We start from the raw sequence: 27,235 nt of genomic DNA on the forward strand, positions 1-27,235 counted from the left end.
ACCTGAAGATACAGAAATATTTCCATGGAAATTATCACTTCTAAATTATTGTGGCTAATGCTTGTCCGATTTATGTCCAGGTGAATGTTCCTGTGCTTGGAAATAGCATCTTGTATGCAGACTAGCATCTGGACTCCTTACAATGTTATGTAAGGAAGGCTACTGGAAAAATTTCTATCAATACAGTGGTCTTGCCAACTTCAGTTTGACAGTTTGAGTGAGAATCTTTATGAAATGTATTACTGCTTTCAACATAAACATTTTGTACTGTTTATTACTAGGTAATCCATAGTCCATGAACAACTTATTATGACCTCCCCTTCTTAGTATTACGTGTATGAACAATGTCACCCTATCCAGTTTCATGTTTTGTTCATATTTGTTCACAGATGAGACCATCTGGTGCTCAGAGATGCATTCCCAGAGATATATTCAAACCACTCCCATGGTGTCTACTTGAATTTTAACATATTAGGGTCTGAAAGCACCCATATTTCTAAAATATGGTTCAAAACACTGCCATTTCCTTTCAAAATGCACAAGTCCTCTTAGATGTGAGGTCGCCTAGACACAGATATTGATTTACATGACCTTTTGTGCACTTACAAAGACATGAAATGGTAATCATTATTATAATGAAAAAGAACATGACAGAAAAAAATAAAACAAACCTTTGCGTTTAAAACAACCTAATAAAATCTATAGCGTTTAATATTACGTCATCTGAGTCCAACAAATTTTGTTTAACATATATTATTTTCAATACAATAATATGCACACTTGAATGACTGTGTAAGTCATGAATGATGATACTAATTTTTACTGGGTTTGTACCATATCTTTAAATCTCTACATATTAAACATCTGAGATTCAAGGGCTTCACATCATTTAAGACAGTTTTGGGAAGATTTTGAGTCATTTACATTTGTGATAGACACTAATGGGCCAAGTCATCTCTTTAATCTACAGTATCGTGCAAAACAAATCACAGCTTTAGGGCTTCTAAACATGCTACTTTAAAAAACTGAAATTGCTGATAAAACACTTTGTAAACGAGAGAGAGAGAGATACATAGGAAGAGAAGCAATCTTAGTAACCATGATTAAATTTCTCTCTTGAAAGTGCAAACCATAGATAAAGTCTTCAGACAGGAGTGTCTGTGGGGAGAGTGGGGGAAGGGATGAGTATGGGGTTTTTTCTACAGGTAGGCAAAGGAGTACATTGCAGAAAATCACTTAAAATTACTGTTACCAGTATGTTTCTGAAAGTATAATTTTATAGATATAATTAGTATCCAGGGTTCTCTGTCTTCCACTAGAAACTGGATGATCCACAAATAGAAAATTAAAATTAAAAGTTAAAGGTCACTTATTTGTATAGCTCATCTCTCTATAGTTGTACCTTGCTACCTTAGGAGACAAAATACACAGATGTTTTTGGTCTCGTCCAGAAAAAAATGTATTACCATTGCCCCAAAAGCCTATACATACTTTCTCTGAACCAGCGCATTGATCTGAACTCCTGTTGAAGACATCTTATTCAAATAGACCTGTGAGTGAGTCTGAGCATTTAGCAGTAAAGCACTGATAATTTTTCTGGTAATGTTACTTTCTTCAGTTAAGGTGTTCAATAATTTAAAAATGCAGAAGAAAAGAAAAAGAAAGGCAGTATCTGAAAACTGGAATGAAACAATTGCAGACAGAAAAGCACTATACTGGATAGTTACGGAAGAGTAAAAGTCATGCAATCAGATTATTACTAATAAAGTAGAATGAAATTAGAAAGAGATTCTCCCAGATTTTCTCTCCAAAAGAGAGAAAACTTTACAAATATTATAGAAAAGTAATCAAGATCCATTATGCTTAGAAATATGGAAACTTTAGCAGCCCAGACATACCTACCTACAAATGAAGAACTTAGCTACTGCCCATGTATATTAAGGGGCATAAACTTTGAAGTAAATAGTGCAATAAAGCAGGTAATATCACTCACCAGCTGAAACATTTTTAAAGATTTTTTTTTATGTGTTTACTTAAATAGACTAATGTTAAAAGTTTTTCTCTCCACCTCTTAATGATTTTAGGGTATTGAAACAGTGAAAAATTTCTAAAACTAAACTAGTATTACATTATAATTGCATGGAGGAAGCAAAAGATTTATTTACAGGGGTATTTTAGAGAAAGTACACTCAAACATCACATCACAGAAGTTATCAAAGCACTAGCATATACAGGATACATCAAGTGAAAAATATTTTAACTTAATTTGAGAAGCCTTAATTATGTTCCCTCTCCAACCTCTTCCCCAAAGATAACACAAAGTGGGTTATTATCATTGTTTATCTTCTGTTTATGTTTTAGAGAACTTTAAAGGCTAAAGCAGTTAAACCTCTAGTTAGATGTGCTCTTTTCTCATAAATAATTTAATTCAGATCAACACTTTTATAAGCACTCCAAGTCAGGAGAACACTTCCATATGTATTTTTATCATGCTTAAGCATATGCTGACTCATAAATTGGATAAGCCTAAAAGTTTTTTTTTAGCTACTAGATTTATTCAAACTCTTCTACTTAAAGGAAACCCTTAGCCTCTACCCTATTTTGTCCCTTGAACTGATGTGCAGACATCTCTCCCTTTTATTGTCATATCTTTGCTCCCTTTGCTAACACAGTTAAAAATGAAGAGCTTGTCAAGTCCAAATAAGATTTTATGCAAGTTATGTGTTTATTCTATGTTCTGAGAAATCAGACTAAAATCAAAGCAGACTCTTTTTCTCCAATCCATGATTACAGAGTTGTGATACCTCAGTCCACGATTACAGAGCATAATACAGCTGAAGGCCCCATCTCAGATAGATGTCCCCACTGACTTTGAGGCAGTAGCATCATAAAAAGAATTTGACTCAACACTTCTCTTTGACTTTTCTCAGAGCACATAGATCAACCATCAGAGATGCTCTTGTCAGAGCCACAGTGGAACAATGCCCTGAATCTTATGCTTGAATTTACGTACGCTGTCAATCTTACGACTTTCAATATAGTTACGCATGTTCTGAGACATATTCATTCAACATTTTAATAGAAAAGGGAGCATTGAGAGGTGACTATAAACACACTATTTTCTTTAAATTCACTGCAGAGATTTAAATCCAGTGTAAGAATGTCTTAAAAATACTCTATAAACCTTTCCCCAGAGCCACGAATTTAAAAACAGATAACAACTTCAGAAACAATTATTTTGGGGAAAATTGATCCATTATTAAAGCTATTGGGGAGGAATATTGGTATGCTAGAGTCCAGTTTCTTACACAAAGAAACAGAAAAAAGGTAATACAAGGCTTTACTACAAGGCCACTATAAATGATGACCTTGTTCTTTCAGTTCTTTAAAGGTATAAGGATTAAATGGATCATTGAAATAAAACGTTTAGAGAATGGACCAGATGATAAGCTACAATCTCTTAAATTCTATCCAGTTATCAGTATAGCATATTCATATTGCACTTTTGTATTATTGTGGTATGAATTTTAATCTTATGTCATCAGTGTTTAAAATCTAGTGATTTTCAACTTGTGGTCCATGGGTCTTCTAAGCATTTGTGAATGATAATAGAAAAAAAAGTACATTATGAACAACACTGTAGTAAATTCAGGGCACATCCCTACATTGGGAAAGTTTTAGGCATCCACAGGGTGAAACAATGGTTTTCAACCATTCTTGAGATCAAAGGTCCCTTTTGAGTAACAGCAGGACTACCTGAATCAATTTAAATTAAAAAGGGAAAAAAAAAGGTGATCTAAAGTTCAGATAAAATCTCAAACTATACAGCTATAATTGATTTTCTTTAAAATCATGAAAGTGATGATTATTTCCTTTTCTATATTATATATTCTGTGAAAGCCTTAAATGTCAAAAAGAATTCCCAAACAAACCCCAAGCATATCTTACCAATGATAAAAAGAATTTCCACTGCAATGTCACTGACAGTTGTGCTTCGAGTTGTAGACAGCTCATCATGGCCAATAAAGCAAACGTTATAAGGTACAGTCACAGCAACATAAAACGTTGCCAGTAAAATAAGCCAGTCCCAGCCAGCTTTAAAAGTGCTAAAATGCAACAGTATGAATTTGGATTTTTTTGCATCTGAAACTTTGTATTCTGGAAATGCTGGTTTATCTACAAAAACATTCTGAAAAAGAGAGAAAAAACTGAAATGAGACAAAACAATAATTTGATCATACAGACACATTTCTTCCAATACAGCCATTAGTTTTGGGGTTTTTTTTAAAGCATAATGAAATATGACATCGTCATATTCGGGCAAGAACTAATGCTATTTTTTTTCTAATGTGGTCCTCACACTCACTTAGACAGATGGTTCTGTTGATGGAATAACTTTTGTGAATGTTGGGGCAGGAAGAGCATTAATAAGGAACATATTAAATAGAATGAGGAGGGAACTGAATCTGGCAAACTATTTCTTCCTCTGCTGGGTGAATTCTGACTAAAGAGCAGTGTTTTTCTGCTGGACAGATAGGTTAAAGTTTTGTGTACATAGGACATAGTACTGCAAAAGGGAATAAATGCATAGAAAGGAACAGATGGTGCTGAAGACAAAACATCCTTCGTGGACACATTTTAGAGCTGTGAGAAGGTTGTTTCATACTAACTCTAGCCTGGTTCTAGAATACCTCTCAGTACTTAGAGCACCTCTCCTGGTTTAGTTTTATCTGAGGGAATCCAGTTAATGTGCCTGAGACTGCTACGAACCAAAGTACAATTAGTGGGAATAACTTTTTGATTCTCTTTAAAATTGCACTCTTAATCTAAACCAAAATACTAATGTAGACCTACCATAATACAGCTCCAGAACTACCTACCTTCACTGTTAGACTATACTTAGCTTTGTCATGTGTCTCAAGTCTTTGTCATCTAACCAGCAAAGGTCTTTGTAACAAAGACTTCAGTCTTAAGCATGTTTTATAAATTCTTAGCTTTCATCTTTCAGTTTTAACAAAAACATCTACCCTCCTGAAAAGCAGCATGTGGTACATGAACTGTCTTACATTATTTACTAAAAAAATTCTTGCTCACTGTCATTGTGCTCCTTGTTAATGCTGTTCCAATAATGAAGAACCTCACAAAATAATACTGTGTGTTCAGAAAGCTAAGATTACTATGAATATAAAGACAACAACTGCATGACCGCAGACTTAATTATATTTGCCTTGCCTGTCACAGCCTTTCTCTTTGTGTGTTTCTTTTGAAATACTGATGTCCTTGCCTTCTCCATTCTTGATTCTCATTCATGAATCTTAGGAGCTGAACTCTCATTGTTGTTATCATCAGCCCATTTTTAATTGCAGAGAAGAAAATGTTCCTCTTATGACTTCCAATTCATAGCTCTAAAAGTCTAGGCACTAAAGGTAGTAAATTAGTCTGACAACAAATGTTTTAAACCAGTATAAATTCATCTGCACTAGGATTTTGACAGTACAGCAAAGTCACCAAAAGCTATTTAAAACTCATATTCCTGAAAAATATTACTATACTATGAAAATATCACCAGAAGATGTGGTCATATTTTGCAGATTTTTTTAAAAAAATTATACTTTTTAAACATTTAACATTTTAAAAATTTGTTAGCTTTTAAAACTTTTTCAAACATTTAACATGTTTTAACATTTAACATTTACATACAGTGGAAGTGACTGTATGTCCTTTGAGGCATATACCACCTGTGTATTTTCATGTTGTTAATCTATACCAAGATTTTTCTGCTTTTAATTTCTAATATAATAATATCTAGGGGAATGTATCTGCACTGCTACATTATTTTGGTAACCAATAAAAGGAACATGCCCAGCGGCAGATCATCTTTTCAAGGGTGTTCATGATCTATACCCTTTGGCTACTTTTTCCATTGTCTGTTTTCCATCCTCCCTTTAACCACAAAAAAACCCCAAACCAAAACTAAAATAAAGACCATTTTCTTCTTGTGGCCCTGTCAAAGATTTTAGATTTTTGATGCTAATGATCTACAAACAAGAAACTAAATACTGTTTTGAGATTTGAAGAAAAACTGTATCTTTTTGCCATCACTGTCTAATAACTATAGGCTCTCACTGTTGGAACAGGCTCTCAGATATTATTCTAACATTTTTATATGTACATACTGATTTCATATGCATTTATAGTTTTCTTCTGCATTAACTTTTCTCCTGAAACATAGTTCCATGGAACAGGAGAGTTATCCTTTCTCCTGAGCATATTTCTTTATAAGTCTTTCTGCTGCTATATTTTTGGGTTTGTCTATTGTTTGATTTGGTTTTTGCAACATTCACGGGGTGTTTATGAACTTACTGATTAAAACTGGAGAAATTCCCATGAAAAGTTGCCTAAATGAAGTGTGACCTTCCAGAGCTTACACAGCATAGAGATTTTCAGCTAGAGGTAATACCTTGAGTTTCTTCATTATTTTTTGGCAAAGAGTAATTATTGAAATGAAATAATTGGGATTATAATATAAATTGGAATCTAAAATTAAGTTCTGAGCAATTTTATAATGTGGCTTTCCTGGGGTTAAATATCTGTTTACAGTATGGCTAAATACACTGTCTTGCTATATGAAGTGTAACAAATACCATAGTAGGCATGAACTGCATTTTACTCCTTTTGTTACCATAAAATTATGACTAGGATATTTCTCAGGTACTCACTGACCTTCTACAACACACTTTTGGTTGTTTTTTTTTTTTTAAAAGACAGTACGAAGAGTAAATTTTTGAAAAAGAGAAGAATTACACCTACATTATTTAATTTTAATTTGTTCTTCTCTCTTCTTTGTAGATGTCCAGAGATATGATAAAGTACAGCTCTGCTCCGTCTTCTTGCTGACTCAAAATGTGACCCCGCTCTTCCTCTTCCTTTCCATTTTTCTGCAGAATAGAAGTGATAGTCCATTAAACACTGGGAAATGGCACTTTAACCTTTGTGAGCTGAACTACTGACATTTTAGACTTTGGTAGAAACAGGGCTAGATGTAAACATTATACACGCCTTTCTTTAGTTTTGCTTAATCTTTTGCATTTAAGAAAACAAAATTGCTCTCCTGAAGGGCAAATAAAAATCACTATAAAGCTTTAACTGTCAAATGCCTTCACGCAACTCAGAAGCAATTAATTGCAACATATGATTTCATAGATCAGAAAAATGTACTCTCTACTGTTTCAGAAAATGAAATAGTGCCTACTGACCAGAGGTAAGCACGACCACTTAAGGTGTTCCTAGTCTCTCTTTTATTTCAGGGAAAGAAAAACAAAAATAAATTTCATGATGTACTTTTTAAAAACTATCTGACTTGTACTAGGCTTCCATTATGTCACAATATGCTAATTTGCAAGCTTGCTCATTAGTAATATCCAGTTCTTATATTCACATGTTTAGATTTCTTTTCCTACCACATGGTCACTGGCATAATCACTTGACACATTCTTTGGTGACATGAAATCCATTAAGAGTAAAGACTGAGCACTGTTTTGGAAAGGTCTGTGGTTTTTCCATCTATTCAGATGTCTGTAATTGTCAGCCATGGGATCAAATTTTGTTCTTGCTTATACAGCGGTAAATTCAAAGTACCTCCAGTGACTCTGATGGAATTACAGTGAATTGATGACAGAGTAAATGAAAGCAGACATTTTGTGACGTGTCAGGATTAAGAAAAAAAAGAATTATGGGAATAAAGGAAAAAGCTGTCTGTCAAACAGTTTAATTAAAGTCAATTCAATGCATACAAATTAAGGGGGGAAAAAAACCCAAAAACCAATTAGCAGAGCCAGAAATTAACAAGCAAAATAGCTACATCTTGACACCTGCCTAGAAAAGCAAGAAAGATTTGAATTACAGAAGACTGATGTATTTTTGGCTCTGCAACACAAAACCATACATAACAAAAAGTGTAGGAAGCTAAACTTTCCAAACTTTTCAGTGAAGAATGTTTCATGTAATTAATGAAAGAGCTCTATCCAGTTGAGGATTTTTTACATGTCAGTAAGGAGAAGAAGGGGGGGGTGGGTGGGGTGTGAGAAAAAACCCACCAAAAACAGGAAGGAAAAAATGTTGCACTGCAAAACCAAATAGGTACTCGAAAGTTGGAGGAGGCAGATGAAGAAGCCCTATACTTCCCCATCTCCAACTTGGATGCCTGCAGGTGGTTTAAAGTGCTACAACACCTACAGGTGCCAGCTACAATGAAGAAAGATAAAACAAAAGGGACTATTTCAGAATATACTCAATTAAATGAACATTTTTTAAAAAAAAATTATCTCTCAACCATTAAACCATTTAAAACTCAAACTAAATTTTGAAAGTGTTCTTAAATTTTGGGTGAGATTAAAGTGCTTATCTGTTTCTCGAGCAAAAATGAATTTAAGTCTATTGAATTGGGTCTCCACTGTAATATTGGACAGCTGTAGTAGCCTGTTTTTCTCATATGACTTTGAAATTCCCTTTAAAGCTATTAACAGGCCTCTCTTTCTTCCCTTTCTCAACCTAAACTGCCATTTTGGATTAGGCCATTCAGTTTACTGCCTCCCAAAGTAGTCAATAAAATATGCTTCATATCTGCTGTGAGGAAGGCTGAGAAAGTGGGCAAATACCTTTTCCAAGTTTCTGGCCAGCAATGCTTTCACGACTCTTTAGCTAAAGGCTTCATTCTCACAATGTCTCATATCTAATACCTCTCCATGTCCTCAGCCTACAAAGCACAAGATAGTCCATCCTGGTAGGTGGTAGATATAACAGCCTAGGCGATGTGATGTGTTGTGAGACCCACAGTGAGCCATGTTGCAGAAGACAGGCATGGTGCCTTCAGGTAGAGTTTCTTTGAGTACTTTCAGCAGCCCCAACAATACAGGGCTCCTCCTGTGTGGAAGCGGAGCTCTCTACCTCTAGTCAAGCTTGAAGGCCTTCTCTTTACCCCTTCTAGATCTCCTGCATACTTTTAAGTAGCTCCTTTTTTGAGAATAGCATGTAACCTTCTAGATATGGATACACAATTGCCTGACCAATAGTGTAATAATGCCTTCAGTTCTTTTCTTAATAACTCCTAACCTCAGATTTGTCATTTTCTTATATGCTGAGCAGTGAGCTGAAAGCTGTCCATAACTCCATCTCTTTCCAGAAAGGCAATAATTACTATGGAGAGAGTCAATTCAGTTAAAGTTTCTTTTTTTCCAATATATTTATTGAGTTTTCATTTTCTGTTCACTCTTTAAATAAAAACAAGTTCCTAGTAAGATTTTAAATTTTATGTGCCAGCATTCTGATAATGTTTTGCTTTAGATGGATCCCATCTCTCCTACACAGGTTTAGCATTCCAGCCACTAAGGATTCTGTAGTCATTAACTTGCTCAGGCTGTGGGGTTTGATATGGTACTTAGAACCATAGTAGTTGCATATTTGCACAGCAAGTGACTTCCATCACATGCTGATTCCAATATTTGCAAAGGATTAATGCCACTTCTATGCTAATATTGGAAGTCACTCAACTCCTAGAGACTGAAAAGCGTGGATAAAAAAGGAAAGCATGACATTCATTATGAAGTAATAGTATTTTTCTTTTTAAACAGAAATACTAAAGATTTTTTATTGTAGTTATTAGCAGTGAAAAAAATATGAGTGGCCTGTGCACATAAGATGCCATCAGACAGTGCCATCACTGGAGCATGTGAATAAATCAGTGAATTTGTGCATTGTCCTGTTTTCTGATTTTCACAGTACCTTTAGGAAAAGAGGCAATCCTGATCCTTAGTAAACTACGTTGTTCACCAGGTGAACCTTTGTATGTGTGAGATTATTGTCTGTAACCTTCATTCCTTTCCTGTCATACTCTGTTTACAGATCACTATTCTGAAGGAGACAGTTTATTTTTTATAAACATCCAATTGTTTCTTTCTGGTTCTTAAAAAAAATGTAGGTACCCAACAGACTTGGTTTTGTCTTTCCATGGCTGATCTTAGCTAAAATTTACCCTGTGCTTAAAATCAAAAGGATTTATCATCTCCCCAAATACTGTGAAAATTCATTGTTCTAAAGAAATCTCAGATTTTGGGGTCTATTTCCTGGCACTTCTACACACCCCTTCCTGTGTGTGGATAATCCCCCACCCCAAAGAGCTCTTAAAAAGGATGCTTTGCAATTTAGTCTTGACCCCCATTTTCTTTGATCAGAAAAGTGATAATACATTTTTTAACTCTTCTTGCTGTTCTTCCATGTTGTATTTTCTTTCAAATGAGATTAGGTATAGCACCACAACCATCACACATGACAGTCTCAGAATTCTTTTCTAAGAAAAGAAACTAACAATGCCACCTCTTTGTCAATCCTTACATTAGTCTCATAACAGCTTAAGACTTCTTACAATCTTGTAAAGGAAGGCTGCAGTGAAAAAAAGCATAATCAGACACAAATGCCTTTGTAACAGTTGACTTTCCTGTTTGCGTTTTCATAAGAACATGAGGCACCATTCTTACACTTAGAGTTAATAGCAAGTGTAGGCATAACCCTTTTCTTGTCCCTTTGGAAAAAATAAAACCTACTCCTTAGGTATAAATAAGAAAAATAAACCCCCATAACTTCTGATAAGCTCTACTAGGTATATGCTGCCCTAGCAATGAAGAACTGTAAACTCAACTTTACTGACCAAAGTAAAATGAAATCTATGTCTGTTCTCCTTCAAAGCATATCAGAGTAGTCAGAGCATAGCGTCGGATATAGTCCAGAATACTTCATGGTTTATAATGTTCTCATTCCCCAGATAAAGTATGATACATTTAAACCCTTGAAATGTAAAATAATGTGTTTAATCATCAAATGGGACATAAGGCTTATACTGTTCTTTCAGTCATGAAGTTCAGGTGGCAACAAATAAAACATATCACAAGTCCTTCCTGAGGCAGAGCCAGAGGGGTGCTCAACTCACGGTCAAGGGAGCCCATTGTAGCCTTCCAGCTCCTAGGGATCTTCCTTCTCAGGACAGCTGAGAGTGTGACAGGAACTGGCTCATGGCCCAGGAACTCTTCCACAGGCACAGGCAAACTGCACCTGAATAGCACCCTGCTCTTGTTCTAGGTGTCCAGGCTCATGCTTGGCTGCAATTGCACAGGCATAGGAGCTTCCTTGGAAAGTAAATCCATCACATACAAACAGAACCACCATAATCTTGTATAGTGCACTCAAGCTGTCTACACTGAGTAACTCTGATGTGCCTCAGAAGCATTATGCTCACTCCATAGCAGACAAGCTGTGGCACGAGAGAGACCATGAAATGCATCGCTTTACAAATACTGAAATAAGCTAACCTTCATTGGCCAGAAAGGTTGTACATTATTGACAAAAAATGTCTCAGCCTTGGTATGTTTCTCAATTTTTCACTTCATTAATTTGTATCCTTTCAAAAGAACTACCTTCACTTTTTCCTCAAGTTATACATTATCACAAAGAAATATGCATTAATTACTACTTAGGTTTTCCTCTGGCATGAATACCCAACACACTCTTGTAAGCAATCATGTCCCAGTCTGATCATGGATCATTACCACAGTAAGTTTACTGTTCAAGTGTGTATGGAAGTGAAAGAGAAAATTAATGTCTAACATTTCTTTCATAGTACACAGGAAAATCTGAGAGATTTACCTGTTTTTACTAAAGCAATCATAAATTTAGGGAATGAATAAAAGCAAGCAGCACCTCTCAAATTTAACCCAAAACACAATATACAGACAATATGTGAATGAGGTAGAGAAGGGCGAGGTAAAGTAGTTTGAGGGATTAGTCCTGGAAATACATGCACACCTGAGTAACTTTATTCGCAGAAATTATTTTTACCAAAAAACAATGTGACAGTTATCCTAAAGGCTGTGAGGCTGCAGACTTGGACCTCTTAGCAGTATTTCTGGAATTTTTTTCACTCCTTTGAGTACAGTAGCCATTGAAAAGATGGAGTTCACTACTAGGGACAAGACCATAACCTTTCGCAGCTTTTTCACATGTTCACAACCACATTGGCTCCATGCTCAAGGTTATGCGCCAGCCCAAACTACTTGATTGCCAGGGCTGTCCTGTTTGCTTGCCAGACTTAGGGTAAGACACATTGACTGTCCTCCCTCTTCAAACAGCATAAATATGACTATTTCAAGTCATGACATGCAGCAAACCTGACTGTCCATGTGGGCAAAAATAGGAAAGATAGTACAAATGTAGCTATCTTTAAATGTTTTGCAAGGAAGAGTTCTGAAGAAAAGCAGAGAGCAACAGTCAGATGGCTCCAGATTTACATGGACAGTCACCACTACAGTGTCTGTTATCTGGAAAAAAAATTATTTTTTAGCTTTATTTAATAGTGTAGTGCATATTTTTATAAATAGATTTGCATAAAATAATGAGATTACTTCTTCTTAGCTCTTTTAAAATAATGAGATTATTTCTTCTTCGCTCTTTTGAGGTCCATGAGCAAGTATGAGGAATAAATAGTTAACATTTTTATTCTACTAACATTTTACTCAGAGGACTGGATAAGTTGACAGAGTAGCTAAGGACATTTTTGTTTATTTCATTGTTTACAAAGCTGAAGTCAATCATAAGATGAAACAACAGGTAATGGCAGCTCCCAACTAAGAAAATTTACCACAGAAATAATATCCTTATGAAAGTATGAACTAGATTTCCTTTTGAACAACAACAAAAAGTAGAACAGGGTAAATGGACTTTCTTCATTGCTAAGAAGTATCCAGATATGGACAGACTTGGAAGAGATCCATGATGCTGCTCCATGTACATGCTGGAGCACTGTGAAAAGGCATAGTAACCAGGTTAATACTGTGACTTCACACTATTGCTGGTTGGACCCTTCCGTCCTCAAAACACAGAGGGAGCAGCATGTTCACGTACCTGCATGATCTCTCCTACTGCTGTATTCTGAAATCAGGCAGGGAAATAAACCTCCCCCATTACCTTTCCTGTGTATTTCTCTAGGATGTCATAACCCAGCACTCGACCCAATTGCACAATGAGATGTTGTTACCTGGGATATCTTACAAGTACTGAACTGTTCCTTTTTGGTCCTGGGTTCAATGAACCGTTCACTAAAGAATTTCTCCATCATTTATTAATCTTATAACTCTAGCTATAAAAGGCATCCTGTAAGAAGTGGAATCAAGATTTTTTTATCCTTTTAATATGTCTTGGGAAACCCTCATCACTTGCATCATAAGGTAAGGAAAACCACAGCAGAAAGTGTGACCTCTGCATAGACACCCATCAATAGCCCGCATGCCATAAAATAAAAACAATGATGTCTACAGAAAACACAATGTTACTTAATCATATCCAGTATCATTAATGCAAAATACACTTCATAGTCAGGCCTCAAAAACACCGAAAAAAACACCCAAGGAAATTCCAACGGAGGCAACTGGGGTAAAGCGATACAAAAGGACTCTGAATGAACACAAAAAACCCTTCAAAAACAGATTGTATGGAAGCCTGGTATAAATTGTTCTAAACTTTTTAAAACCTTTAGCTAACTTTCCGATATTATTCTCTAGGGGACAGCACACCAGCAGTTGTCAATAAAGAGAGAACTGATAAAAGTTCTTGCTTTGGTATTAATGACAGAATAAAAGCACTACCATGGGTAACAGGCTGCAGGAGGTCTGTTGGTTGCATGACACACTCTTTCTGTCAACAATCACCAAATATTCACAGAACTGTTAGCTGTGTGGTGCATCCAGGCTATCCTCTAGCTGCTTTTTCATTCTGTTGACTGATTAACTGATTCAATAAGATGTACTTAATGCACATAGTAGCTGAAAAGCTGTAAACATTATTACGGAATATTTTTTAAAGGGACCAATTTTACACAGAACCAATTGTATGATTTTCATAATTTTAATATTGTGCCTTCAAAGAAAATTCAGCTTTGAACAGGCAGAGAAAAGAAGCAATAGTATACATTACTACTACTGTTTCATGGATCAGAAAGACCTTTAAACAGTAGTATGCTTATGAGATAAAAAAGTCTTAACCACATTTTGGGTTGATGACTCTTCCATCATTACAAAAACGAGGGTAGGGGGGAAAAGACACACACAGACCAGAAGAAGGGATTTTTCTCCACCTCCATTTTGATGGTTGATGGGTGTGCACTCATAAATAAATAAATAAATTTTCTTTTTTAGATGCCAGTATTTGGGCCTATCTCATAAAATTCAGAATTAAAAAAAAAAAAAATTCCAAGTAGACACACCTTTCTTCAACTACTTCTAATAGACTGAGAATCAGTAGAAAACTCTGAAGGTGAATTGACTTTAAGTTATTTCCCCATTTAAAAAACCTTCTCCCAGGTTTTACCTAAAAAGTTACAGAATCTCTTATAATGAAGTAAAATATTCCAAATCAAAAATAACTATTTGATAATTGTGTAAAGTTTATTTACCAGCTTATTACTACACAAGTAGAGTCACCTCACAAATGGAAAAATTGTCATTTTTATTACGCCACCAAATCTGAAACATGTCTATTGATTTAACTGAAGTGAGTGGTCATATGTAGCTCTTGCAGAACAAAATGTAGTGTTGAATTTGCATCTGTATCATCACTTATTCTTTCAGCTGTTTTTTGATGTGACTCATCTCCTGGAACAGGTTGTATTTCCCACAGTGAATGCTAGCTTATGGCAAAGTGATATGCTTATTTATCATTATGAACAAGAACATGACTGTAATAATACAGAGAATGTTTGAAATATTTTTTTTAAAAAAGCCCTAGATCTTAAATATTTCCAGTTATGGATGTAGTATTTAAGGACATAATCCCACTTAACCTAAAGGTTTTATTTTTTTCTTTAATTCCATTAATTAAATCACATACTTTATTTACTGATATTTTGTCCTCCAGAATATTTGAGGAAGGTTATTTGTAATCTGAGGTGATCATAATGTCACAATCATTGATCTTTGCACAAATTAATTAAAAAACATTTTTCAGAGAATTTGGCGATAAACTATAACTTTGCTCATTTAAGTGAAAATATGAATATATACACCTGAATAATTTCTAATTTGTAGTGAAAACAAGTCTTCTGTCTTGTTTTCTTAATATATCTATCTGCAATTCAGAACCATATCAGTCACCTATAAAAATGTTTTGTGGTCAGTGCAACTTGCCCTGAGTTAAAACAAGGAGGAAAAACAGCTTTTAAAAAAAATTTAGTTTAAAGAGCTAAGACATATAAAAGTTCAAAGACCTATAATGTCTGTGTATACGTTTCATGCAGTCATTGAAACATCCAGAAAGTATCTCTGATTATCTCTCAAAAAATGGTATTTTCAGACTATGAAAGTGACTTGCCATAAACCAAAACTGTTCTACGACCTTAGTTATGCAAGGTAGGATGGATGGTTGGCAGATGTAAAACTGTCTTTGCTACAGCTAGGCAAAACTCACCTGTAATAAGTCTTATTTGCTGAGTCTTTATAAGACCTCAGAGTTGCTCTGAGGAGCTACGGCATGAACTACATTCAGTATAACTGCAATTACAGGTGAATTCTGCAAATAATCCAGGTCCCCTTATTTGTGTTTCTGAACACAAACTACATACGCACTATTCATTTTAGTCCTCATGGTCTCTTAATAAAATGTAAGATACCAGGCTGTGCCTAGGCATGTGAAAATCTTTAAAGATATGTCTTCATTTTCAGATTTTTTCCACAGCAATAAGACATTTATGTACAAAGGTTTGCAAACCCTCTTCCTCCTCAAAAATCCCTTCCTCTACCCCTCAAAAACCCACCCCCCACAACACAACTCTGAAGAGCTTTTCTAGTTGACAACATACATACTAAACATATTCCCTGTTTCTTCCATGCTTTCTGTTGTCAGTCTCATATTGTTGAGCTAGCAAACTCTAAAAGGAAAACCTGAAGATATTTTCCACTAAGTTTGCCATCAACTTAGTCCAACAAAAAGAAAAGTACCAAAATTAGAAACAAAACAAAAACCCTAAACAACTCTACTCCCCCCCCCCCCCCCCCCCCCCAGTTTGATAACTTGGTTTCTAGGAAAATCTAGAGGTGATTGCATGAGTTTATCTAGGAACTCGTGAATCAATGAACTATTTGGTTGTTAATGCATATATTCTCTCATCCTTCCAGGATATCCCAGAATATGGTCTGCTTCTCTGCATTTGCTCAAGAATCAGAGTTTGCTTTTTCTCATTTTCACTCCATACATACCACAAAGGACAATTTCCCCTCACTTTCAGAGCGTACCCTGTTCCTCTCTGAGAGTTGCTGGAATGGAACTGCCCCTCAGTTAACACTTGGAAAAAAGGCCATAAAGATTGATATGTCTCAAAAGGCTCAGGGCTCAAATACAACTTCTCTGCTTGCATAAGATGATGGAAAGGAGAGAGGGAGAGCATCTATGTGCTCACATGTATCTGCAGGAACAGGGAGTAGAAAGGCAGCTCTATTTTCATCCCCTAAATTTTTAACACTCATGCACTGACCAGGAGGAAAGAAATTTTTCTATACTGAGGGCAGAAGAGATGCAGACCCTTCCTACTCTGATGGTCAGCCAGCAGTAAAGTCATCCTACAGAAGATGTAACTGAGTCATTGAAGAATATAGGCATCTCCAATACATTCTTCCTTCAGGCAGTGGGAAAATTGGACTAAAACGGTGCTTCTATCCCACCTCCTCCATCAGTAGAACTTCATGGTACCTGATGCACCCTGAAACAATTTATCTGCTTTGAATACTGTACATCTAAGTGACTGTACATCCTCTTCTCAATATCCTGCCTCCTGACAGGTGTAAGGAACTTTAAACCAAAAAGTTGTGCCCTGAATATTCACTTCTGTAGCTTGAACTGAGACAGTAATTAAACAGAATAAATCAATGTACACATTGAGAATTTCTTAGAAGAAGAGCTCATCCCTGCCCCCAACAGACATTTTTTACATAAAAATCTGGAATCCAAATGTTTGGCACATGTTATTTCACTTCTGGCACACTGAAAAGAACAACACCTCCCTCCAACAAATGATGCATAATCAAAATAAATCTGTTTTCTTAGAAATTTGTATAGACCTAAGGATTAATAAGAAGCCAGAAAAAGCTAGCCAGTTAAACCATAACACTGCACGTTAGTTTAATCCATGGTGGGAAAGGGTGTAGTCCAACTTTTAATTAATATTATTAGAGTAAAAGTGTCCTTGCCAATAGGTAGGCCAACTTGGCAAGGAGCTCTTCAAACTAGGAACAATATGGGAAGAAGATGACGACCACATAGAAGTGAGGAAGCGGTGAGATGAACTGATAAGTGGCTGGACTGCTGGACTCAGAGGGTTGTGATCTGCAGTATAAAGTCCAGCTGGATGTCACTCAATAGCATTATGATTGGGGCACTGATGCTATGGCAAATTCATTAATGACCTAGAAAATGGGAAAGAGTATGCTCTTGGCAAGTTTACAGATGCTACAATTTGGGAGCGAGGAGTTGTTACATCAGATGTTTGTGCTGCAAGAAGCTTCAGAGGGACCTTGACAGGCTGGATAAATGAGACAACAGGAACCTGATTGAGTTCAACAGAGGAAGGTGCAAAGTCCTGCACCTGGGAAGAATAAACCCATGCACTAGGAGAGGCTGGGGGACAACCAACTGTCAAACAGATTGCCGGGCAAGGACCCGAAGGTCCTAGTAGACACCAAGTTTAACATGAGCCAGCAATGCCTTGTGGCAAAGGTGGCCAACGGCATTGCAGTTTGCATTGGGAAGAACGCCGATAGTAGGTTAAAGGGAGGTGATTCTTCCCCTCTACAACACTGGTGAGACACATCTGTTGTGCTGGGTCTAGGTCTGGGCTCCTCAGTGCAAGAGAAACAGGGACATATTAGAACACATCCAGTAAATGGCCATAGAGATGATCAGGTGTTTGAAACATCTGACATAGGAGGAGAGGCTGAGAGAGCTGGGACTGTTCAGCCTGGAGCAGAGAAGCCTCAGGGAGGGATCTGATCAATGTGTATAAATACGTGATGGGGGGACATAAAAGTGACAAAGCCAGCATCTTCTCAGTGGTGCCCCATGAAAGGACAAGAGGCAATGGGCACAAAAATTAAATATGTGAAATTCGTTTAAATATAAGAAAAAGATTTATTTACGTTGTGAGCAGTCAAACACTGGAACAGGCTGCCCAGAGAAGTTGATTCTCCATCTTTCTTGATATTTGGCACCCATCTCGACATGGTCTTCTAGTTGACCCAGCTTTAAGTAGGGGGCACTGGAGCAGACAATCTCCAGAGATGCCTTCCCACCTCAACTGTTTTGTGACTCTGTGTTTACTATATATTGCACACATTTTTATAATAATAATGGAATAAAGTTGAGTAAATCTGTCCTAAGATAATTGTTTTCAAAGAGATAAAAATTTTCCCAAAGAAAAAAACAACAAATAGATTAACAATGAAGGCTGAAGGAAACTTTTCAGAATGAGTCGAATTCAACAGGGGAATTTTAACAATAATTGTAACAGTACTACTCTACTCCTATATAACCCAAATTATTATATATTTGCATACAGATTAGAGATATAAAAGTAGTCACAGACTAATTTAATTTCTTATTTCCCTACTTGGATTCTTGTAATCTCACTAACTTCCAGCACATGTCCAAGTGCACTATGGAAAGTTCATATGCAGAAATGTAGAAACACTGACCCAGCCATACCATATTGGAGTCCAGATTTGGAGGCTGGTGTTTTCAGTTTAATCAGTTTTCCCCCAAAAGGACAATGGAACTCTTAACCTGTTTACTAAAATATAGCTCATTGTAAGTTAGGATGCTAAAATAAATCTCCTATAAAACTGATTAAGAAACAGTTTCAGAAGGAATAATTGTATTTATAAAGAAAGACTTTTCCTGTATGTTGGAAGACCATCAATTTGATTCAAGAGCCCAAGTTTAGGAAGAAAAGCTGTTGAGTTGTTTTCCACAACAGTAAATGATTATAGGTATTATTAAGCAGATGGAAAGCAGAGTGAATTTCTACAATAATTTTATAGTTAGGGGAAACCTGTATTGTTGAAAGCATATTACCAATACTGAAAAGCTGAGGCCCCTAAGAACACTGCAATTAAAAGAGGCGTGAGGGTGGAGGAGGGGGATAGTAAATTAACTTAAAAAAACCCAAAACCAAACCAAACTGAAGAAGCCATATGAGAGTTGGTGACTGTCACAACACTTCTTAAAGACTGCCAAGTTTCTCAGGCATGTGCTTTTGCATTTTTCTTATATGAAAGTCTTAGGACAAAGTCTGCTCTTCCATTGGTTGATAGGGCTGATTTCACTGGAAACTTTTATACAGAAGAGGAACAGAAAAAAATTCTGTTAAATTTGTATTTAGAATGAGACATTCAAAAGAAAAGGTCACAGACAACATCTGACATTTGGTCTGGGTAAAGCAAAATCAGGCAAAAAAGTGGATTTTTGCAAGGTGCATTGACACAAAGGAGCAACTGAAGTTGTGTGAACAGATGAGATAAAATAGATAAGAAAATGCAGCAAATCAAAGTAGTATCAACTCCTGAGGTCTGCAAAAGTAAAAAGACAATCCACAAGAAAAGACGTGCCATAAAATCAGGAGATAACTGAAGGTGTCATTGTGAAAGTGCAAGGAGAACGAGATTTTACAGAAGAAACAGATGGTATCAAAGGTAGGAAAGAAATGAAAAGAGTGAGTCTGGAGAAGACTTTTGGAGGCACAGCCAGTGCCAGTGTATTACCATATAGTGTTGGTGGAGTGCCAAGGGGTCCATGGAAGACTTAGGAGAAAAGCGACATGAAGGAATTTTTTTAGAAAAACTTTCTAAAAAGTTTAAAAATTAAAGGGAGATGGAATATGACTATTAATGTTCCATACAAATTATAAAAGTCTTTTATGGGCAGAAAAGATGAGAGATAGACTGAAACAAAACCATTAATACAACAGACTTGCATGGGCAGAAGAACTTCACACTGAGCATGTTTGTATCTAAGCTCTCCTTCTCATACACAATCTAACTGCAAAAGATATGCCAAAAAACTCAATAGAAAACTACACATAATGGCAATTATCTTATAGCAAGAGCTGGCTTTCAACTCCAAGTTTACAAATTAGCTGATGTTTGAAAGGACAAATTCAGTAATCTTAAAAAAATATAAAATTATCTTTTTTGCAATATTAACTGTGAAAATAATATCCAGCAATGTGTATCAATCACTTTGCAGTGGATGTTAATCACTGAACATTAAAAAAGTTCTTTAATACCTTCAAGTAAAACGCAAACTCAATTTTCTGTTAGTATGAGGAGCATCCTACATGCCTGAAGGTAGTTGTGGTCTAAGTAAAGAAGAACCAGTTACTTCCAGAAGTTAAACGCTCTGAATTTCATATACTGAAGCAGTTGCATAGATTGTACTGGGAATTCTCTCTTGACAATGATGGGATGATGTTCACCACTGGAGGACTAGTGAATCAACCTTCATAGGAGGAATTTGAATGTTACTAGACGAGAAAACATACCATTATTTTTATATAGCCTGGTACATTTACATAAAATTAAAATGCTGGAATTGTTTGTAAATATTTTGAATAAATGGTTAAACCTTGTTTCTTATCTCACTATGTTATATGAAACAATGTAATCTGGTAAAGCCCCACACTAAGTGCTACTTTCTGTTGCCATGATGCAAACAATGATTGCCATGGTTTTAAAATTAGTATAAAGGGAAGGTACAACCAAGTTTCAGGATTGCGCTCTAAAGAGTACATTATGAAATACAACCAAATGCCAATTTCCATAAGCTTATTGAATGGGCATTTGCTGGTGTACTGTAGCTCTGCATAGGCGTGTTCCTCTGTCAGTACAGAGTAGGAGGAGTATTAATTTTTAAATGTGCAACAACAAACATGAGTTAAAATATGTTTAGATTTACTATTTGACACGAACCCACATCAAAAGCTGAAGATCATTTTAATCCACCCTAAAATAAGCACACAGCTGTAAAATATTTATTAGATAAACAATAGCTGTCATTTTACAAGTAATCAGTGATATACCTATTTCAAGTCATCACTGGCATACTAAATGTGATTTCTCACTGAGTGTATCCTGAAAATTTGCATCTCTCATAAGGTAAATCATTAACCTTGATAGCACAGATGTTCTGACAATCTCTCTTCTACATGGCTCCACATATCATGTTTTAATAAATTAATTTCTTAAAACTTTGATAAGAATAAGGTTTTTTGAGGCTTAAGGAGAAACTAGATAAAATATATTTTATGTTTTAACTATTTTACTTTGAGATGAAGTAACTGGTTGAAATTGGATGTAAGGAAAAGCTGCAAAATGTACTTGTGTGCTACTTCAAAGTCTTTCTTCAGTCTTCCAGCTCAGAAATTCTCAAAAATGTTCAGTGCAAAAAGTGAAGGATGTAATAAAAAACGCTGCAGCATTCAGGGCTTGAAAAGTAAGACAAAAGTGAAACTGTTTGTGCAAATGTACAAAAGAGGCAGAGATTGTTAGCATAAACTTGATTTATGAATATGCAGAAGCACAGGGAAGCATAATATTTTCTGGTTTAATGTACTAAAATGTTGTAAAAGAATGCTGAATTACATTTCTCTGTAACTGAATATAACTATTTTATTGGAAAGCGAGTATTTAAAATCAGAAAAATCTGAATGTTAATTGTTCCCCTACTTCAGAAACCCACAAGGAGAAAAGGAGCCATTAGGCTGTATCTATGTTGCTTCTGAGATATGCAGACATCATATGGCTATCACAGGGTAAAAAATTTAAATAAATCCCAGAGTAGTACCAGACTGGAAAACTCAACAGTAATGAAATTTTACAGAATTCTGAGTTATTCTTTCTGTCTACAGATAAACGTTTTCTAGACAGTTTGTTTGACACTGAAAAATTGCAAACCTAAAGTCTTGTTTCATTATACCTTTACAAAATCTAAACCTGGAATAAGTTCACTGCCTTTGATACACAACACAGGCCAATACTGACTGCATAACCTCCATCCTCCCAAGCTGTCTTTGCTTTGTGTTAGCAGAATTTAGTAAAACTTGACTATACTATACAGTCAAAATTATTTTATGGCAGCTATGAATCATTATCATACCACAATCTCTTTCCAAATTCATGAAAGAATCCTTGTGTTCTTTCCTTTCAGAAGCAAATAGATGTGAGAACGTATTCCTTACACTATTGGGTATTTCTAAAAACATATAAATCTTATAATTTCATATAATGTAATGAAAATTAGATGACACAAGAATAGTCATGTTTCTCAACAGGTAAAATAATTTCTAAAGTTGCATGCTTTTCGCATGAAAAAATGAAAAAAATGCATTCATTCATCTCTCAGACATGCTGAAATCAGATTCACAGAAGGAATGGTTGAAAGGTCTAGCTTTTCCAAAATGTACCTCCGTAAATCCAGAAAGTAAATAAATTAAATCATAGTGCAGTAAAACAAATTAAATTTTGAGGACAAAGTACTTTGTCCCCTGAAGTCCATGTTTACACAATGTGGACCAGTATGTAAATAAAAAAAATTACAAATAAGAACTTCAACAGATTGATTATTTATCCTTCTATGTCATGTATTAATTTATTCTTTGGAAAGCTAGGAGGTCTCCATATTGAAAAGTGTACACAAGAGTGAGATTTCATATAGGTGTGACTCTCAAAAACTTATCAGTGTTGGTTCTTATCAATGTTGCAATTCACACAAACCTTCCTTTTTGTCTTCTGCAGCAATCTTCACTTTCGTGTCTGTTATATCTTTGAAAGAGGCCAGAAAGAGTACTACATCTCCTTTTTCATTCTTTATAGGAACAATATCCAGTAGGCACCAGAATGAAGACCCTGCAAGGATAAAGAACAAATTTAATTCAAACAGCTGTCTTTTTGCACAGAGATAAAAAAAAAAAAAAAAAAAAAAAAAAAAAAAAAGTGAATTACTAAATCTACAACTAATGTAATTCTAAAAAATTCTTATTTAGGAGGTCAGTAGTCAGGGAATCACAGATGTTCAGCTCATGTAAATCTCTTTGCATCATTGGCTGAAGCTCAGTAATACTGCTTTCTCTAGAAGCAAGGCATTAATTTAAATGCAAAATTTATCTACAGGGATCATTAATAGAGTTTAATGAAGCTGCTTACTCCCCTGAAACCATGCTCTTCTTTGAATTCTCAACTGATGTTGCTTATTTTACTGGAATAGCTTTCACTTTGTTAACTTGACATCTGAAGCTTACATGTTTACTATAGAATCATTCTACCTTAATCATCTGACTTGATACTCATTAAAACCTCTTGACAGAAGACCTGATAGTCAGAGCATCATCCCACTAATTCAAAGGTATTTAAACTAATCAGACATCAGATTTAGAATAGAAATAGAATTAACTCCTTGCATCTTACAGATGGTGTGGTTTATAATACCACACATCATCTGTAAAATTAATATCAGCTATCTTCCTTACTGTCTGTAAAGTTCACCTTGCTAAGACTTAGACAATGCTGAGTTTGCCAATATTTTTAATTCATGTTAACCTTTCTCTGCCCACACCTGCTACATAATTATACGCCTTAAAAATAAATTGTTTCTGTTGTCACTGATTGTGTCATGTCCTGTTTGCAAGGTATGTTGTTCAATTCCAAGTTTGCTGTTAATGCAGACCACTCAGAAGAGAATAAATGCCTAGGTGCTGGTAAAGCACTGGAAGTATAACAGAGATCTCCGCAAACATCCTAGATCCCAATCCCATCCGTTCTGGGATAATTCAGCCCAGTGTCAGGCTTTTGTCTTTTTCAGGTTTTTTGTCTATCCACACTAATTACCTTCACCCATCGTCAGCTGACTAATATTATTTATGAGATATATAAGTACTGCTACAGAATTACTTTTAGTTTTAAATTTCTTTTTTGGACATGTCTTTACACTTTGACAATCATGTTCCTTTCCAACATACTATTTTTGGCATTCATTTACAAGCACAAGTCTATTTTCATTCATATACAGGAGCAGGAATAGTTCCCTGAATCACTGAAGCCACAGCTGACTACTGGCAAATGATCAGCTAAGCTTTGGAGGGGTCCTTAGGAAGGAGCAAGTAGATTAGTCACTTCCTACTCTATTCTCTATCTTCTGAACTCTGCAATTTTGAAAATGAACTGGACACACCAAGATCCCAATTCAGCTTTCTAATCTAAATTTCCAACTGGAAGTTCCCTGACTGCCTGTTGAAGGATGTAGGCAAGCATGGCAGGTGAAACAGCAGCTTCCATTTTGAAGGACCACCACAGTTGAAGGTAGAAAAGTATGCTTCAAAGGAAATTCATCTGGGCCTCTCTGTCCTGGTCAAACTTTCCAAGAGTCAGTCAGGCAGCTTTGAGAGTAACATTACTAGTTAAATCATCAGGTAAAGCTTCCACTTAAGGTATTTAAAAATGGGACATGGAGAATTGGGAACAGGAGGAAAGAAGACTGGAGAAGGAGAGAAAGATCATGGGAAGAAGCAGACTGGCTTAATATTGGGTTTAAATATTCTCATTTTGATGTTGAAGACAGAGCAAGCAAAGAAGCCCTTCTTTTAAAAGAAGGTAGAAATTATATCAGAAACAAGATATTTTATTGTTCCTTCTTCCTTTTTAATTTTCCATTCTTAATTAATTTTTTGTGCAGATTTGACTCTTTTATCAAAACTTATGGGAAAACCTGCTCAGTGGTGTTACTGTCAGAAATGTTAGAGAGCGCCACCACCCTACCCATCTGAAGTGATATATTCAAAGATAAGAAGCATTAAGAAATTTTACTTTCCTGTTTAAAAATAGAATCACAGACCTCTACAGAATATCATTATACTTTATATACATTATAATATCTTATACTGGCCAAATTCTTACTTGTAAAATTACATTCTGCCTGGCTGCATTCTAGCAGTAGTTTCAGTTGGACAATAAGTCACTCTCAACTCCTTCTTCTAAACAACACCAATAGCTGCAATGTTCTTTTAAACAGCTGTTTTAATCTCCTCCAGAAGTAGAGGCATATTTTACCCTTTTCAATTGTTTCATGTCTTTTCTACACACACACACACACAAATTACTCATTAAGACTGCTTCTGGAAGAAACTTGTAGACATCAGCCACGTTCAAACAAACCTAACTCATTTATGCTAAGAAGCACATCTGGTAATATTATCTGAAATGATAGATCTGTAGGTTTAAGGAAGTTATTGTAAAATGGTTCATCATCAAAAATTGAGACAAATCCATTTAACATTTCATGTTTTAATGCATTCACTCTTGTACAATGAAGTGCATTTGAATTCTTTGCAGGTGAACACAGGTCACTGAAATTGTTCCGCATCCTGTCACCATTTAATGTCATTTGCTGTTTCTCTTCGATCATATTTTCTCTCATTACCTGTCCTCATTCTCCTCCTCTGTAAATATGTCTGAAAATATTTTGAATAGGCAAAGCAAATATGCATAAAAAATTGTATGCACCACTAAAGAAAAGACATATCCAATACATGCACAGGCTACTTCTCTCCTGAAGAGTTCCAGGCTATGGCATGGTGGAGCTGCCAGTCTCGGCATTACTTATATACTCCATCTTCAGAAGACCCAATCTGAGCTTGTTGGTTTGTTTTTTTGTTTTTCTACCTTTACTCTGAAAGGAGTAAATGAATATGATGTACTCTTCAGGACTAGAGGAGATGATCCAGTTTAGGTCAGGATTAGGTCAATATGTGCTTGCACTCTGTGAAGAACAGAAGGGTGGTATCTTTCATTATTGAGGAGCATTCTTGGAAAAATACACTGATCCAGTGCAATCCATTGCATAGCTTTTACTGAATGCCAGCATCATATAATAAGCCAAAAGGAGAACTTTCTACTCATTTAAAAAAAAAAAAAAAAAAAAAGAAATGCCCTATTTTGTTACAGTTCTTTTGAGTGCGCTCATCTGTGAGAGAGAAATTCCTGCCTTGCTTCAGATGGTGCAAACAAAGGTCTTCTGTATTGTCAAGAGTTGTCTATCAAATAAATTTGTTTTGGAGGTTTATTTATATACAGACTCTCTTTATTGCTCCAAGTCACCACTCTTGAAGAAAGACTCTAATCTTTATACTGCATTATGAACTGAAGGTTTAAAATATATTTTAATATCCTCAAGGCTTATGTAAGCACATCACAGGGAAGGAGAAAAGAGACCAAATGAAGCATAATCTTATCACAAAGCAATTTGACTATAGTCCACCTTTTATATATACATAAAAAAGAGAGTGGTTTATGGTCACTCTTTCAACCACGCTTTCTACCTTTCCTCGCTCCGACAGCTAGAAGTCTGTCCACAGAGTGAAATCAAAACAAAGGTCAACAGACCAAGGAATTTAAAAGGCACATTTTATACAAAACCCTGCCATCAAAATGCCAATAGCTTTCAGAGCCACTCATTCCTTTCACTAGAAAATAAGACCTGCCTAAATGAAGGAACAGACTCAGACCATTAGCCCTATTGGTGAGCAATGTGTACTCACCGTACAATAATACTCACTCAATCTTTGGTCATGCCCACCCTAGACAAAGCCCAATGAAATACTCGGAATGGAAATCTTTAGTGGATATTTGGGTATTGCAGGGTCATCATAATATAGAAATGGAATGGGATTATTGATAACCAGCTAATTTAATTATTTAACAAAATAACTATGTTCTGCACACATCTAGTCAAAATTTTAATTGAGCTTTTCTGCAGTAAGTATCTTCTTAGCCACACATATTCCTGTGAATTACTTGGAACCAGTGATACTGATGCAAAGCTATATTCTCATTTTGCTCTTGACAGTCTGGGAGTAGTTTTGTTCAGGCAGACAAGCCTAAGGCTTCCTTTTTTTGCCATGTGTCAAACGTCAGTGGTTATATCCACTTCCAGACCTTCACTTCCTCAGGATCTTGCTTGCCACACCACTCTCCAGACAGACACTGAACCAGCTTGTATTGTGTCTTCCATCACTCAAGGGCAGGAAATAACAAATGAACAAATTCCTGTGATTTATCTCCACCTCTCTGTGGTAAGAAGAGGGATTAAGGTGCAGAGCTCTTTC

The 27,235-nt window shown here is 35.8% G+C and overlaps 1 protein-coding gene across 2 annotated transcripts in view; it reads right to left on the minus strand.

Moving 5' to 3' along the window:
* KCNH8 (potassium voltage-gated channel subfamily H member 8) overlaps positions 1-27,235 on the minus strand; it is a 193,585-nt gene that overhangs the window by 93,223 nt on the left and 73,127 nt on the right. For both annotated transcript variants that reach the window (XM_074861308.1, XM_074861298.1), the window contains exons 3-5: positions 22,854-22,985; positions 6,811-6,938; positions 3,949-4,189 (exon numbers count right to left, since the gene is read on the minus strand). In XM_074861308.1, coding sequence (XP_074717409.1) covers positions 3,949-4,189; positions 6,811-6,938; positions 22,854-22,985 — 501 coding nt within the window. The remainder of the gene's footprint in view (positions 1-3,948; positions 4,190-6,810; positions 6,939-22,853; positions 22,986-27,235) is intronic.

Source organism: Strix uralensis, chromosome 1, assembly GCF_047716275.1.
Source record: "Strix uralensis isolate ZFMK-TIS-50842 chromosome 1, bStrUra1, whole genome shotgun sequence".
NCBI classification, from domain to species: Eukaryota; Metazoa; Chordata; class Aves; order Strigiformes; family Strigidae; genus Strix; species Strix uralensis.